Genomic DNA, 15,470 nt, shown 5'->3' on the forward strand with positions numbered 1-15,470 from the left:
CCCCGCACCCCTGGGGTCCTGGAAGCCCCTTCCCCAAAGTCCATTTCCATTTACAAGGGGGGGAAAATGGAAGAAGAATCAAAGGCCTGATCCCACCGGACAGGAGATTGTTGGCAAACTTGCTCCTGGAGGAAAGAAGGGGCTCCCAGACTGAGCCGCTTCCTTCCTCTCCCCCTCGTCCCCCTCTCCATCCCCCACATCTTACCTCCTTCCCTTCCCCACAGCACCTGTATATATGTATAGATGTTTGTACATATTTATTACTCTATTTATTTGTTTTACTTGTACATATCTATTCTATTTATTTTATTTTGTTAGTGTGTTTGGTTTTGTTCTCTGTCTCCCCCTTTTAGACTGTGAGCCCACTGCTGGGTAGGGACCGTCTCTATATGTTACCAACTTGTACTTCCCGAGCGCTTAGTACAGTGCTCTGCACACAGTAAGCGCTCAATAAATACGATCGATGATGATGATGATGACTCAGTCCCCGTCCCCTCGTCCCCACTTAGGGCTCGCGGTCTAAGAAACCCGTGAGGGATGGATGGCGGGGGGAGCGGTCCTCTAGGAGGCACGTTTCTGCCCACTTTTGGCTTGTGCCAAGCACTTTGTGTACAACCGCCGTCATCCCGAAGCAGATGGGCACGGAGGCTGCCAGCTGGATCGGCTCGGTGCCGCCTGACCCGATCCCAGGCGCCCAGGGCCCTGTGAAACCCGCGGGCTTTCATCAGCCCGGGGAGGACTCGCCATCCCGACGTTCAGGCCTCCTCCTCCCGCGCCCCGTTTCACTGGCTCCGCCTCCCCCCAGAGCCCCGGCTTTGGAGTCAGAGGTCGTGGGTTCAAATCCCGGCTCCGCCACTTGTCAGCTGGGTGACTTCGGGCAAGTCACTTCACTTCCCTGGGCCTCAGTTCCCTCATCTGGAAAATGGGGTTGAAGACTGTGAGTCCCCCGTGGGACAACCTGATTCATTCAGTCGTATTTATTGAGCGCTTACTGTGTGCACAGCACTGTACTGAGCGCTTGGGAAGTCCAAGTTGGCAACGTATAGAGACGGTCCCTACCCAACAATGGGCTCCCAGTCTAGAAGGGGGAGACAGACAACAATACAAAACATGTGGACAGGTGTGAGCCCGCTGTTGGGTAGGGACCGCCTCTATATGTTTCCAACTTGTACTTCCCAGGCGCTTAATCCACTGCTCTGCACACAGTAAGCGCTCAATAAATATGATTGAATGAAAGTTAGAATAAATAGAAATAAAGCTAGATGCACATCATTAACAAAATAAATAGAATAGTAAATATGTACAAGTAAAATAGAGTAATAAATCTGTAACCTCCCCAGTGCTTAGAACAGTGCTTTGCACATAGTAAGCGCTTAATAAATGCCATTATTATTATTAATCAATCAATCACTCGTATTTATTGAGCGCTTACTGTGTGCACAGCACTGTACTAAGTGCTTGGGAAGTACAAATTGGCAAGACTGTGAGCCCACTGTTGGGTAGGGACTGTCTCTATATGTTGCCAATTTGTACTTCCCAAGCGCTTAGTACAGTGCTCTGCACATAGTAAGCGCTCAATAAATACGATTGATGATGATGATGATGATACAGAGACAGTCCCTACCCAACAGTGGGCTCACAGTCTAAAAGGGGGAGACAAAACCAAACATACTTACAAAATAAAATAAATAGAATAGATATGTACAAGTTAAATAAATAGAGTAATAAATATGTACATACATATATACAGGTGCTGTGGGGAAGGGAAGGAGGTAAGATGGGGGGGACGGAGAGGGGCACGAGGGGGGGAGGAAGGAAGGGGCTCAGTGTGGGAAGGCCTCCTGGAGGAGGTGAGCTCTCAGTAGGGCCTTGAAGGGAGGAAGAGAGCGAGCTTGGCGGATGGGCAGAGGGAGGGCATTATTATTATTATTATTATTATTCTCCTTGACCCCCAACTCCTGCTGGGCTCCCCACTTGCCCTCCCCAGCTACATCGTGCAGGACCTGATGGAGACAGACTTGTATAAGCTGCTGAAGAGCCAGCAGCTGAGCAATGACCACGTCTGCTACTTCCTGTACCAGATCCTGCGCGGCCTCAAGTACATCCACTCGGCCAACGTGCTCCACCGAGACCTCAAGCCGTCCAACCTGCTCATCAACACCACCTGTGACCTCAAGGTCCGGGGCATTATCCCCTCTCCCCCCGCATCCCTCCGCGCCACCTTAATGATGATGGCATTTATTAAGCGCTTACTGTGTGCAAAGCACTGTTCCAGATTTCGTGTAATCTTGGTGTCACTTCAGGCATAACGACAGCCCCTTTCTGTTCGCACAACCTTCACCATCTTTCTCTAAGCAAACTACAGAGACGCCTAATAATAAGTGTGGTATTTGTTAAGCTCTTACCATCATCATCATCATCATCAATCGTATTTATTGAGCGCTTACTATGTGCAGAGCACTGTACTAAGCGCTTGGGAAGTACAAATTGGCAACATATAGAGACAGTCCCTACCCAACAGTGGGCTCACAGTCTAAAAGGTCGGGGGGGAACCATGTGCCCGCCTCCGCCACGTGTCTGCGGTGCGACCTCGGGCAAGTCACTTTACTTCTCTGGGCCACAGTTACCTCATCTGTAAAATGGGGATTAGGACTGTGAGCCCCCCGGGGGACAACCTGATCACCTCCCCAGCACTTAGAACAGTGCTTTGCACATAGTAAGCGCTTAACAAATGCCATTATTATTATTATTATGTACTTGATAAATACGATTGAATAGAATGAATACCGTTGATTAAGAGACTGTGTAAGGGCCTTGAACATAGTAAGCACTTAACAAATGCCATCATCGTTATTATTATTACAACCTTACCTCCTTCCCTTCCCCACAGTGCCTTTATATATGTATATATGTTTGTACGTATTTATTACTCTATTTATTCATCTTATTTACTTATTTTGCTTGTACATATCTATTCTATTGATTTTATTTTATTTATTTTGTTAATGTGTTTTGTTGTCTGTCTCCCCCTTCTAGACTGTGAGCCCACTGTTGGGTAGGGACCGTCTCTGTGTGTTGCCAACTTGGACTTCCCAAGCGCTTAGTACAGTGCTCTGCACCCAGTAAGCGCTCAGTAAGTACGATTGATTGATTGATTGATTAATAATGATGGCATTTATTAAGTGCTTAATAAATGCCATTATGATTATTATTATTATTATGTGCAAAGCACTGTTCTAAGCCCTGGGGTAGATACAAGGCGATCAAGTGGTCCCACGTGGGGCTCACAGACTTAATCCCCATTTTCCAGATGAGGGAACCGAGGCCCAGAGAAGTGAAGTGACTTGCCCAAAGTCACCCAGCTGACAAGGGGCGGAGCCGGGATTCGAACCCATGACCTCTGACTCCAAAGCCCGGGCTCTTTCCACTGAGCCACGCTGCTTACCTTAGACCTCCGACTCCAGGAGTCCGTTCTTTCCGGCCCTCGGATCAACCGGGGACTCCGGTGTCCTAAATTGAAGCCCCCCTCCACCCTCCCAATTCATCAATCAGCGGTGTTTATTGAGCACTTAGTAGTATTTGTTGAGTGCTTACCGTGTACAGAGCACTGTGCTAAGCGCTTGGGAGAGTACAATATATACTTGGAGAAACCGTGTGGCTTAGTGGAAAGAGCACGGGCTTGGGAGTCAGAGGTCATGGGTTCTAATCCTGGCTCCGCCACTTATCGGCTGTGTGACTCTGGGCAAGTCACTTCTCTGTCCCTCAGTTACCTCATCTGTAAAATGGGGATGAAGACTGTGAGTCCCACATGGGACAACCTGATCACCTTGTATCTACTCCAGCGCTTAGAACAGTGCTTGGCACAGAGCGCTTAACAAAGCGCTCAGAACAGTGCTCGGCACATAGTAAGCGCTTAACAAATCCCATCATTATTAGGTACCGTAATTATTATTAATATATGGCAATAAACAGACGCATTCCCTGCCCACAACGAGCTTACAGTCTAAAGGGGGAGCGAGAGCAGAGCACTGTACTAAGCGCTTGGGAGGGTAGACTATGACAGAGTTGGTAGACCGGTTCCGTGCCCACAACGAACCGTCTCCCCCTTCTAGACTGAGCCCACTGTTGGGTAGGGACCGTCTCTCTATGTTGCCAACTTGGACTTCCCAAGCGCTTAGTCCAGTGCTCCGCACGCAGTAAGCGCTCAATAAATGCGATTGAATGAACGAGCTGACAGTCTAGAAGGGGAGCTGACCGTCTCCGCCGGTGCCTTCCAGATATGTGACTTCGGCCTGGCCCGGATCGCCGATCCTGAGCACGATCACACGGGCTTCCTGACGGAGTACGTGGCCACCCGCTGGTACCGGGCACCGGAGATCATGCTCAACTCGAAGGTGAGGACCGCCCGCCCGCCCACGGCCCCAACCTCCGTGAGGCGGCGGGCAGGGCCCGCCCCGGAATGGGACCTGAGTTTGTACCGATGCCTACGAGAAGCGGGCCCCGGAGACAGCCGGGCTAACGGGAGGGAGGGGGAGATGAGCGGGAAAGAGCCCCTCCGTCACCATCCATCTGGATATGAGGGTGGGGGGAAGCGGTGGAGAGGGGTCCCTGGACGCGAGACCTCGCTTGGGGGTAGCCGGCCGAAATAGCGGCCATGGAGAGTGGGGCCCGCCGACGGCGCCGACTCCCTGGTTCTGAGCCCCTCCCGCTCCCTCAGGGCTACACAAAATCCATCGACATTTGGTCTGTGGGTTGCATCCTAGCCGAGATGCTCTCCAACCGCCCCATCTTCCCCGGGAAGCATTACCTGGACCAACTCAACCACATCCTGGGTGAGTGAGGGCTGACCACCGGGAAGGAGGACTCGGGGCCTGGGCAGCTGTTGAGGGGTGGCGAGGGGGGACGGGCTGGGGAGGGGCGTTGGAGCGACGCCGGTTAAAACGGGGACAGGCGGGGCTGAGATCCCGTCTCCGCACCCCGAGACCGCCTGGCCGCCCAGCAGTCGGAGCCCGTTCCCAACGGGGCAGCTTCCCTGAGAGGATATTCATTCATTCGTTCAATCGTATTTATTGAGTGCTTACTGTGTGCAGAGCACTGTACCAAGCGCTTGGGAAGTCCAAGTTGGCGACCTATAGAGACGATCCCTACCCAACAGTGGGCTCACAGTCTAGAATGGGAGGTGGGTGGGCTGAAGCTGGACTTCCCGAATGCCCTCTCACCCCCCTGTCCTCAAATGCCTCCCCGCCAGGCATCCTGGGCTCCCCGTCCCAGGACGACCTAAACTGCATCATCAACATGAAGGCGCGGAATTACCTGCAGTCCTTACCGCCCAAGCCCAAGGTGCCCTGGGCCAAGCTGTTCCCGAAGGCCGACTCCAAAGGTGAAGGGTCGGGAGAGGCCCGTGGAGGGGGTGGGGAGTCCGAGGAAAAGAAGGGACTGGTGTTTGTGTGTGTGTATTTGTGAGGTGAGGGAGGGGATGCAGGAGAAGCAGAGTGGCCTCCTCTGATGGAGCTTGGGCTTGGCCAGCTCTCACCTTAGTTCTGTAGTCCGACGAGGGAGGATGAGGTTGGGGGATGCGGGAGGTCCAGCTCGGGGGGTGCCTCTACAGATCCGGGGTAGGAAGCCCAAGACAGGGCAGGGGGTGGGGACGGTGGAGAAGTGTCCCGCGACGGGAGCCGAGGGGAAGGGCTTCCGGGCGCCGTGGCTAACCCCCCCTGGCCTCTGCTAGCCCTGGACCTCCTGGACCGGATGTTGACCTTCAACCCCAACAAGCGCATCACAGTGGAAGATGCCCTGGCCCACTCCTACTTGGAGCAGTACTACGACCCGACGGACGAGGTGGGGCCCGGGGGCGGCGGCGGGGGATTGGACGCTGACGGAGGGGACGGCGATCCCCGCCGCCGAGCGGGACGTGGTCGCGGGGGGAAGGGGGAGGGCTGCAGCCAGGGTTCGGGAGGAGGACGAGAGAGTAGCCCCTGACTCTGCTCTCCTCCCAGCCAGTGGCGGAGGAGCCCTTCACCTTTGACATGGAGCTGGATGACCTGCCCAAGGAGCGGCTGAAGGAGCTCATATTCCAGGAGACGGCGCGTTTCCAGCCTGGGCATCCTGGAGCACCCTGAGACGGGGACTTGCCCTCAGTGGCCCGGTTAGTGTTCCCTGCCCAGTGGGCAGACACACACAAACACACCCACTCTCTCTTTTTTTTTTATGGCATTTATTAAGCGCTTACTAGGTGCAAAGCACTGTTCTAAGCACTGGGGAGGTTACAAGGTGATCAGGTTGTCCCACGTGGGGCTCACAGTCTTCATCCCCATTGTACAGATGAGGGAACTGAGGCGCAGAGAAATGAAGTGACTTGCCCAAAGTAGCCGGGATTTGAACCCATGACCTCTGACTCCAAAGCCCAGGCTCTTTCCACTGAGCCACGCTGCTTCTCTTTCCCCGCCTCCTTCCGTGTACGATCTTGGGCTCACTTCCAGTGCCTTCCTCCTTGAGAAGGGGTTACAATACTGCCACCTCAATCTCGGGGCCCCTCCTTTGTCCTATCTTTGTTATAATCGTAATAACTGTGGTATTTGTCAAGGGCTTAACAATTTGCCAGGCACCGGACTGAGCGCCGGGGTGGATCCAAGCCAATCGGGTTGGACACAGTCCCCGTCCCCCGTGGGGCTCACAGTCTCAGTCTCCGTTTTACGGACGAGGGAACTGAGGCCCCGCGAAGCAAAGTGACTCGCCCAAGGTCACGCAGCAGCCGAGTGGCAGAGCTGGGATTAGAACCCAGGTCCTTTTGACTCCCAAGCCCGGGCTGTAGCCACTAGGCTTGGGAGATCTGACGACTAGGTGTGACCACGTGTCTGCGGGCCCAGCTGGAGTCCCCAGGGCCTGGGAGAGCTCCAGGATTCCAAACCTTTTGCTCTGGAGGTAGTAGGGTGGGAAACCGTAAGTGGACCCATCCCGTTCTTGCGTCCCCATACTGCCGAGGGGGCCTGGAGGAATGCCTTCGGCCCCCAACCCCACAGGTCACCCCCAGAGTTAGGGGGGACAGAGTCTCTCCTCTCCCTCCCCCGGTTTCTCCCTGAGAGTTGTGATTTTAAACCTTCTGACCCCCCAGGTTATCCTAGGCTGACTCAGTTGGGCACAAGGTTAATCTTGAAAGGGCCTGGGAGAGCTCTGGAGTTCCAAACCTTTTGCTCTGGGGGTAGTAGGGTGGGAACCATAAGTGGACCCATCCCGTTCTTGCGTCTCCATACTGCTGAGGGGGGCTGGAGGAATGCCTTCGGCCCCCAACCCTACCGGTCGCCTCCAGAGCTAGGGGGAACAGAGCAGCTCCTCTCCCTCCCCACCTTTCTCCCCGAGAGTTGGGATTATAAACCCTCTGCCCCCCAGTTTATCCTAGGCTGACTCAGTTGGGCGCAAGGTTAATCTGGAAATGGCCTGGGAGGGCTCCAGGGTTCCAAACCTTTTGCTCTGGGGGTAGTAGGGTGGGAACCCGTAAGTGGACCCATCCCGTTCTTGCGTCCCCGTACTGCCGAGGGGGCCTGGAGGAATGCCTTCGGCCCCCATCCCCACCGGTCACCCCCGGAGTTAGGGGGAACAGAGCCTCTCCTCTCCCTCACCCCCTTTCTCCCCAAGTGTTGGGATTATAAACCTTCTGACCCCCCAGGTTATCCTAGCTGACTCAATTGGGCACAAGGTTAATCTCGAAAGGGCCTGGGAGAGCTCTGGAGTTCCAAACCTTTTGCTCTGGGGGTAGTAGGGTGGAAACCCGTAAGTGGACCCATCCCGTTCTTGCGTCTCCATACTGCCGAGGGGGCCTGGAGGAATGCCTTCGGTCCCCAACCCCACAGGTCACCCCCAGAGTTAGGGGGAACAGAGCCTCTCCTCTCCCTCCCCCCCTTTCTACCTGAGAGTTGGGATCATAAACCTTCTGACCTCTCAGTTTATCCTAGGGTGACTCAATTGGGTGCAAGGTTAATCTCGAAATTGGGTTTACGGGGTCACAGCTGTTAATTAAATCGCCCTTGATTCCTCTCTTGAGATGTCTTGCCGTGAGTCATCTTTGACCGAGGCCTGACTCCCTCCCTCTGTGGCTTGTTCAGACCGCCTTTCCACTCCTTTTCTTCTCACCGCTTCCAGCCCTGAACTTTAACACACTCCCGTAGTGTCTGTCCTTAAGGGCATGAGAAGCAGCACGACCTAGAGGCTAGAGCACCGGCCTCGGAGTCGGAAGGACCTGGGTTCGAATCCCGACTCTGGTGCCGGTTTGCTGTGTGACCTTGGGCAAGTCATTTCACTCCTCTGTGCCTCAGTCACCTCAACTGTAAAACGGGGATGAAGACCGTGAGCCCCGTAGGGGGCATGGACTGCATCCAACCCCATCAGCTCGTAGATACCCCAGCGCTTAGTGCAGTGATTGGCACCTAGTAAACGCTTAACAAGTGCTGTAATAATGGTATTTGTTAAGCGCTTACTATGTGCAAAGCACTGTTCTGAGCGCTGGGGGGATACAAGGTGATCAGGTGGGGCCAGTCTTAATCCCCATTTTACAGATAAGGGAACTGAGGCACGGAGAAGTGAAGTGACTTGGCCAAAGTCACACAGCCGACAGTTGGCGGAGTGGGGATTCGAACCCGTGACCTCTGACTCCAAAGCCTGTGCTGTTTCCACTGAGCCACGCTGCTTCTCTAAGAAACAAACCAAAGTTCTCTGCAGAGAGGAGTTAATCTGTCACTGGAAGAATTGAAGGAATGGAATGACTCCCGCCCCCCGCCCCCCCCATCAGTTAACCTCCTCAGTCGTCCGCGGGCGCTTGCATCTGCGCTGTGTGTCTCAGCCTCCCTTTCTGTCTCCCATCCAGGGTCTCTCTCCTGCCTGCCCCCTCCCCGCTGGACTGTTTGAAAACTGGACGCCGCTCACTCCCTGGCCTCCCGGCCCAGACGTACCGGGCAACTGGGGGGCCTGGTTTCCCCCACTTGTAATGTGCTTTGCCCCAGAGCCAGACTCGCTTCCCCTCTTCCCTCCAAGGGAAGCCTGGACCAAACCTCCCTCTGACCTCGCAAGTTCTGCCCCCACGTCCCGTCTCTCTTGGGTGACCGTCCCCGCTTCTCCCTCCCCTCCTAGCCTGGGGACCCACCTTCTGGGAGGGGCCTAGGAGGGACCCCGGAGAGGGTGCCACCCTCTCACTCTTCGAATAACCATCTCCTTTCTGAAGGGCTAATGCTGCCTCTCTGCCTCGAACCCACCCCGAAAATCCACCTCCCGCGTGGTGAGCTGGCAGTTGAGGAAGGCCTGGGCCCTTGCCTTGCGTCTGCCTTCCAGCATGAAACATTCCTGACTCAAGGGCTAGTTTGGAGTTCGGGTGGGTGAGGGGACGGGGGGGTTCTGAGGAGAGGGGCTCCCCGCCGGCCCCCTTTACCTTCCTGTGTCTGCCACAGCTGCCACGAATACCCCGTCAGCCCGGGGGAGAGCCTCCGCTGCTTGTGTGTGTGGGTCTGTGTATGCGTGGGGGGGAAGGGACGGACCGCCAGCCAGCTCTCCCTACGGTTAGGGGATCTGGACTAGAGTCTCCCTGCTCCTGTATCTAATATATAAATCTATAGATGTGTATACCAACCCGCCCGTCTCGGCCTCAGTCTGTCTGCCGTTGTCCCCAACCCGCCCCGGAGTCCCAGATGCTCAAGGTGGGCGGTGGGGAGGGGAGGGGAGAGTCCCTGCCTATATTTCCATCCGGGACACTTCTGGTCCACCCCAGCTGCTCTTTTAGCGGGGCGGGAGGGGACCTCCGCGATTTGAGGGAGGAAAGGCTAGGTGACTGTGGGTGGAGAAGGAAAGAGGGTACCTTCTTCCGGACCCCCGCCGACGGTCTCTAGCCAGTGGAAGCGAGGCCGTCCCCAAGCACTAAACCTGCCCGCCGGGATCCCCGTTCTCGGTAAACATTTCCACCCAACTCTCTTCGCCCGATCTTTGACCTGGGCCTCGCGAGCGTCTCGAGGGCCGCAGCGTTGCCCCTCCCCTACCTCTCCCAGCACCTTTGGGCAGGGGCCGGTTTATCGATTTACCATCTGTGGATCCTTAAACAAAAGGGGGAAAAGTGTCCTCGCTCGTTCGCGGCCGTGTCCCACCGGAGGTGAGCTCACTTCCAGGCCACTGCCACGGCTGAGCGAGGGATCCGGCCCCATCGGGTGACGTTTGCAGGGCACCGATTGCAATGGAAAAAAATCCGTGCCACTTCCTTGTCTTCTTAACCTATCGTTTTAGTCTTTTACCTTTAGCGTTTTTCCTCCGAAATTGCCTCAGCCCTCCTCCCCTACCCCCCGAATTTGGCTCTTCAGGCTTTGGAGGAAGTTGGCCCCTGCTCCTGGGTCTAAGGGGCCCCAATCCGGGGGCGACTGATTTCTCAACTCTGGGCGGGGGAATGGGGGTCTTCTACTGCCCCTCCCTCTGTCCCACCGGGTGGCACAGTCGCTGGTAGGGGAGTTAGCTGATAATAATAATCGTGGCATTTGTTAAGCGCTTACAATGTGCCAAGCTAAGATAGGGGGTCAGGAAAGCCAGGGAGCCGGGCGGGTGCGGGACCCCTGGGCTCTAGGAAGGAAGGGGGAGTCGTCATCTCTACCCCCTCACTTCCTGTCCGACTGGCTTGGGGGGTGACTCAGGGAGGGAAGGGTGACACCCCTACACCCCATGACTCTGCCCTAAGGGCAACAGAGAGGTGGCAGGGCCGGAACTTCTAAGGGAGCATCAAACTCCGATCCTGATGGTGAAGTGGAGGGTGGGAACTGACCAACAGGCGATGTGTGTCACCGGAAGAGATCGGCGAGGACTTCTCCCAGCCGAACGTGATGGGGAGGGGGCCCCGAGAGGGCCCAAGGGCCTCCCTGCTGCTCACGGCAGAGGGGTCGGGGCCTCCGGTTGAAAAGCAGGCAATCCTTGACGTGGGGAGATCCGCGGTAGATAAGGGAGCACTCTCCCAGACGCTCCATCCCCAGTCATCTCCGCCTCCTTCTTCTGCCCCGCCGGCCGGGCTCCGTGCCAGCAGCAGGCTCAGCAGGTCCCAGGGGCGTGGCGAAGAGGCAGAGCCGGCCGGTCGCCGGTACAGAGGGAGAACCGGCCAGGAGAGAGTCAGGGAGCCAGCGACCCTCGTCCCCTGACCCCGGAGGAGGTGGGAAGGGAAGGAGGGAGAAGGCCATGAGTTCCGTGTTCTACTACGCGCTCCCTGCCCTAGGCGGCTACACGCTGCTCTCCTACTGCTTCTTGCGCCGACCTTGGCTGCTCCACTCCCCGCGGGCCCCGGCCTTCTCCTGCTGCCTGGCTGCTCACCGAGGAGGTAAGTCGGGGCAGGTGGGACCGCGGGGACCCGGGTGGAGGCGGGGGAGACCAGAGCCGGGAGGGAAGGAACCCACAGCCATCCTCTCCCGCAGGCTCCGGGGAGCGGATTGAAAACACTCTGGAGGCCTTTGAGAAGTGAGTCTGCCCGTCTTCTTCGCATCTCAGTTATCCGTGACCTTCCCCTGCTGGAGTCACCTCTCGGCCCTTGACCCTCCCCTCTCTCATCTCCGGTCTCTTCCCCCTCCCTCCCTCGTGTAGTCGTCCACCCTTTCCTCCTCGGTGACCCCTCTGTCCCCCTCAGTGCGGTAACCCAGCGAGCTGACCTGTTGGAGCTGGACTGTCAGCTGAGCCAAGATGGGGTGGTCATCGTCTCCCACGACTCCAACCTCCAGCGTCAGTCAGGCCTTAACAAGGAGATTCGGAACCTGAATTCTGCCGTAAGGTTCCCTTTCGGTGTGGTTCCCCGTCCCCGCCCTCCGGCTTCCCCAAAGCCGGTCCCTCCGGGCTTTCTGGGATCCCCCGAGAGATCCCTCGTGGCTTTCCCGATCTCCCTCCAAACGCTCATTACGGGATGAGGGAGATGCAGTAGAAGACCCCTCCCCAGCTCTAGAGTTCCTCCTTGAGACCCTTCCTTTCACCCCTCTCTCCCCAAAACAGGAATTGCCCTTGTACAAGGAGGAGCTGGAGGTGTACTTCTCTCCAGGTGAGGAGAAAGGGGCTGGAGGGACTGGAGTGGGGGACAGGAAGCCCTAATAGGCCTCTCTCCCACCCCCGCCTCTTATCCCCGACCCCCACTATGTTCCCATCAACCTTCATGTGAGAGGCCAGGGTGCTGGAAGGCTGGGGTGGGGATTTGTCTGCTTTACCCATGAGGGTGCGTGTGTATCAGAGAGCGAGAGATTGTGTTTGTGTGTTTCCAGAGTGGGGTTGGGGAGAGGGGAGTGAGGTCCAGGAGGTTTGGCCACCTGTGCGTTACCCCCGCCCCCCCCCCATCCCACCCCACAGGCCGGGTTTCTCGGGGAACGGATCGCCGGATGGTACGACTGGAAGAGGTTTTCCAGAGGTTCCCCCGGATGCCTGTCAGCGTGGAGGTGAAGGTGGCCGATGACGACCTCATCCAGAAGGTGGGGGCGAGGGGCGGGATGCTGAGGTTTGGCCTGGTGGTCAAGAAGCTTGGGGAACCCCCCCCCCCCGACTTGGGGTCCCCACCCTTTACTCTCCTTCCCTTCTGCCAGGTGGCCGCCCTGACTCGCCAGTACGGACGCAGCCACATCACGGTCTGGGCTGCCGAGAAGAGCTGCATCATGAAGAAGTGTCGGAAGGCTGTACGGTTCTGGCCCCTCGCCACTATTCTCCGCCTCATCCTTCTCCCCGGCCTCTCCAATCTGTAGCCTGTCTTTTATCGTTCGCTCGCCTTAGTCTCTGGCCTCTCCCCGAGAACGTCTCCCTGCCGGCTTCTTTTCCCCTGCCCCAGGACCTCCACTCCATCCTTTTTCTCCCCCCCAAGCTCCTTCCTGTCTCCACAGGCTCCCCGGACCTCCCAGTCTGCCAAAAGGGTAATTTTTTATGGTATTTGCTAAGCACGTATCATGTGTCAAGCACCCTTCTGGGGTAGATCCAAATCAATCAGGTCAGACACAGTCCCTGTCCCGCGTGGGGGTTCCCGGTCCAAGTAGCTCGTCCCCTAAAGCAGGCAGTGCCCTTCTCTGGGTGAATCCCCGCTCTCTTCTCTCTGCCAGTTCTGGCCTGGATTTCCCCGTACAATCCTCCGGTCTTTCTCTCCCCCAGAACCCCGAAATGCCGTTCTCCTTCACTCTGAGCCGAGGACTGTGGTTGCTGTTTCTCTTCTACGTGGGACTGCTGCCCTTCTGCCCCATCCCTGAGCAATTCCTGCTCTGCTTCTTGCCCTCTATAATCAACAAGTAATAATAATAATGGCATTTGTTGAGCGCTTACTATGTGCAAAGCACTGTTCTAAGCGCTGGGGAGATTACAAGGTGATCAGGTTGTCCCATGGGGGGCTCACAGTCTTAATCCCCATTTTACAGAAGAGGGAACTGAGGCCCAGAGAAGCGAAGCGGCCTGCCCAAAGTCACACAGTTGACAATGTGGGGGCAGGGTGGTTGGGAGAGTGGGGAGAAGGGGAAAGTTAACTGCGGGGTGGGATGGGGTGGGCAAGGAGGTCAAGGGAGGAAGGCTTGGACAGCTGATGTTCACTGGACTCTGCTTTCTGCCCATCACTCTCCCCCAACCAAACTGATAGCCAGAGAGTTGAAAGTCTAGGGGCTGGGGACTACTTTATAATAATAATAATAATAATAATGGCATTTATTAAGCACTTACTATGTGCAAAACACTGTTCTAAGCGCTGGGGGGGTTACAAGGTGATCAGACTGTCCCACAGAGGGCTCACAGTCAATCCCCATTTTACAGATGAGGTAACTGAAGCCCCGAGAAGTTAACTGACCTGCCCAAAGTCACACAGCTGACAGTTGGCGGAGCTGGGATTTGAACCCATGACCTCTGACTCCAAAGCCCGGGCTCTTTCCACTGAGCCATGCTGCTTCTTTAGAGAGTAAAGACCCTGTGGCTTTCGTTGGGGGAGAAGCTTCAGGGGCATCTTCCCATCCCTTGGCATCTCCCCATCTCTGGGCAACCCCGACCCTTCTCTTTCTCTCACCAGGACGTATTTCCCGTTTTGTTCTCGCACTGCCAACTGGTGTGCGGCAGCCTTCCTGCAAAGGTGAGAGGGCGAAAGGTTGGAGATGAGAACCGGGGACTTTGGGCTCTTCACCCTAAATCTTCCCTCACCCCCGCAAATTTCCTCTCCTTCAGGTTGATCATGAGAAAAAGCCTGATAAGGCATCTGGAAGCCCGGGGGGTCCAGGTGAGAAATTGACTGTTCGTTCATTCGTTCATTCAGCCGTATTTATGAAGTGCTTACTGTGTGCAGAGCACTGTACTAAGCGCTTGGGAAAGTGCAATACAACAATAAACAGTGACATTCCCTGCTCATAACAGCTCACAGTCTTGAGTGGGGGAGACAGACATCAATAAAAATAAATACAATTACAAATACATACATAAGTGCTGTGGGGCTGGGGGAACGGGGGAAGAGGGAGCAAATCAGGGTGACACGGAGTGGGAGATGAGGAAAAGTGGGACTTAGTCTGAGAAGGCCTCTTGGAGGAGAAGATGGGCCTTCAATAAGGCTTTGAAGCGAAGAGAGAGTTAATTGTCTGTCGGATTTGAGGAGGGAGGCCGTTGTTCATCCAGCTCCCCACCACTTCCCCACGGCTTGCTCTTTCCCGTCCACCTCCTTCCCTGTAACCTGCGCCCTTCCTCCACCCAGCCTCATCCTCCCAAACCCTCTTCCTCTCTTCCAGGTCGTTTTCTGGTGTCTGAATGAGGAGGCGGATTTCAAGGTGGCCTTGGGGCTTGGGGCCAGCGGGGTCATGACAGACTACCCCACCGACCTGCGTCGTTATCTTGACAGTCACTTCCCCTCTCCCTGAAACAGCTCCCGACTCCCCTCAGGGAGATGGGGTTTCAATTCCTTCCAAAATCCGTGGGTCCCCTCGCCCCCTGACCGTAGTTACTTTCCGTCCCCCTGCTTCATCTGCTCCCAATAAATATTTTTTTATGTATTCCTGGCTTTTTGTTTGGGGAGGGGGAAACAGGTGTTCATTCGGTGGAAGGCGAAGTGGGGCGGTTGAGAAAGTTGGTGGGGGGGGGAGCCAGGTGCCTGACTTGAGGGTGGGAAGAAGAGGAGGAGCATTGGGAGTGGGCCTCAGAGTCTTGGACTTCCAACTATCTGGTTCAGCCACATTCCTGACCCCAAAAGGTGGCCACTTCCTGGTTCCACACCCTGCTCAGCCAATTCTACCTCAGTCACCAAAATAGCCCACTGAGCACCAGTCCCCAAGCCTCCTCTCTCTCATCCAGCCCCGGATCGCCTCGAGGTAGGGCCTCACGAGGGATGCTCGTTAGGATTTCCGCGGGCCAGGGAGACCCCGGGCATCTGTGTTTCTCTCCAACCTGAAACGGGGAGAGGGGGTGGCTGTGGGAAGAGTCGGTCCCATCCCATGGGGGTGAGAGATTCGGGGTGATGTCCCCTGACTGATCATCAGGAAGCCCCACTG

The 15,470-nt window shown here is 56.1% G+C and overlaps 2 protein-coding genes across 2 annotated transcripts in view; both read left to right on the forward strand.

Annotated features, from left to right (window-relative positions):
* Positions 1 to 9,612, forward strand: part of MAPK3 (mitogen-activated protein kinase 3) — a 69,005-nt gene extending 59,393 nt beyond the window's left edge. Inside the window, exons 5-11 of the mRNA XM_038762713.1 lie at positions 1,988 to 2,177; positions 4,278 to 4,394; positions 4,718 to 4,832; positions 5,249 to 5,380; positions 5,729 to 5,838; positions 5,997 to 6,145; positions 8,858 to 9,612. Of these exons, the coding sequence (XP_038618641.1) occupies positions 1,988 to 2,177; positions 4,278 to 4,394; positions 4,718 to 4,832; positions 5,249 to 5,380; positions 5,729 to 5,838; positions 5,997 to 6,119 (787 nt within the window). The 3' untranslated portion in view covers positions 6,120 to 6,145; positions 8,858 to 9,612. The remainder of the gene's footprint in view (positions 1 to 1,987; positions 2,178 to 4,277; positions 4,395 to 4,717; positions 4,833 to 5,248; positions 5,381 to 5,728; positions 5,839 to 5,996; positions 6,146 to 8,857) is intronic.
* Positions 9,613 to 10,967: 1,355 nt separating this feature from the next.
* Positions 10,968 to 14,975, forward strand: GDPD3 (glycerophosphodiester phosphodiesterase domain containing 3). Its single transcript, XM_038763358.1, has 10 exons — positions 10,968 to 11,326; positions 11,421 to 11,463; positions 11,630 to 11,765; positions 11,986 to 12,031; positions 12,334 to 12,452; positions 12,564 to 12,653; positions 13,117 to 13,250; positions 14,012 to 14,071; positions 14,164 to 14,215; positions 14,715 to 14,975. The coding sequence occupies exons 1-10, from the start codon at positions 11,188 to 11,190 to the stop codon at positions 14,841 to 14,843; spliced, it is 948 nt and encodes a 315-aa protein (XP_038619286.1). The 5' UTR covers positions 10,968 to 11,187; the 3' UTR covers positions 14,844 to 14,975.
* The last annotated feature ends 495 nt before the right edge of the window (positions 14,976 to 15,470 follow it).

This window comes from Tachyglossus aculeatus, chromosome 21 (genome assembly GCF_015852505.1).
Source record: "Tachyglossus aculeatus isolate mTacAcu1 chromosome 21, mTacAcu1.pri, whole genome shotgun sequence".
Taxonomy (NCBI): Eukaryota; Metazoa; Chordata; class Mammalia; order Monotremata; family Tachyglossidae; genus Tachyglossus; species Tachyglossus aculeatus.

Bases quoted from the DNA above. Each gene is read 5' to 3' on its own strand.
- GDPD3 (XM_038763358.1), top strand. From the start codon at position 11,188: ATGAGTTCCGTGTTCTACTACGCGCTCCCTGCCCTAGGCGGCTACACG. The intron at 11,464-11,629 runs GTGAGTCTGCCC...TGTCCCCCTCAG, and splicing joins ACTCTGGAGGCCTTTGAGAA to TGCGGTAACCCAGCGAGCTG. The intron at 14,072-14,163 runs GTGAGAGGGCGA...CCTCTCCTTCAG, and splicing joins GCGGCAGCCTTCCTGCAAAG to GTTGATCATGAGAAAAAGCC.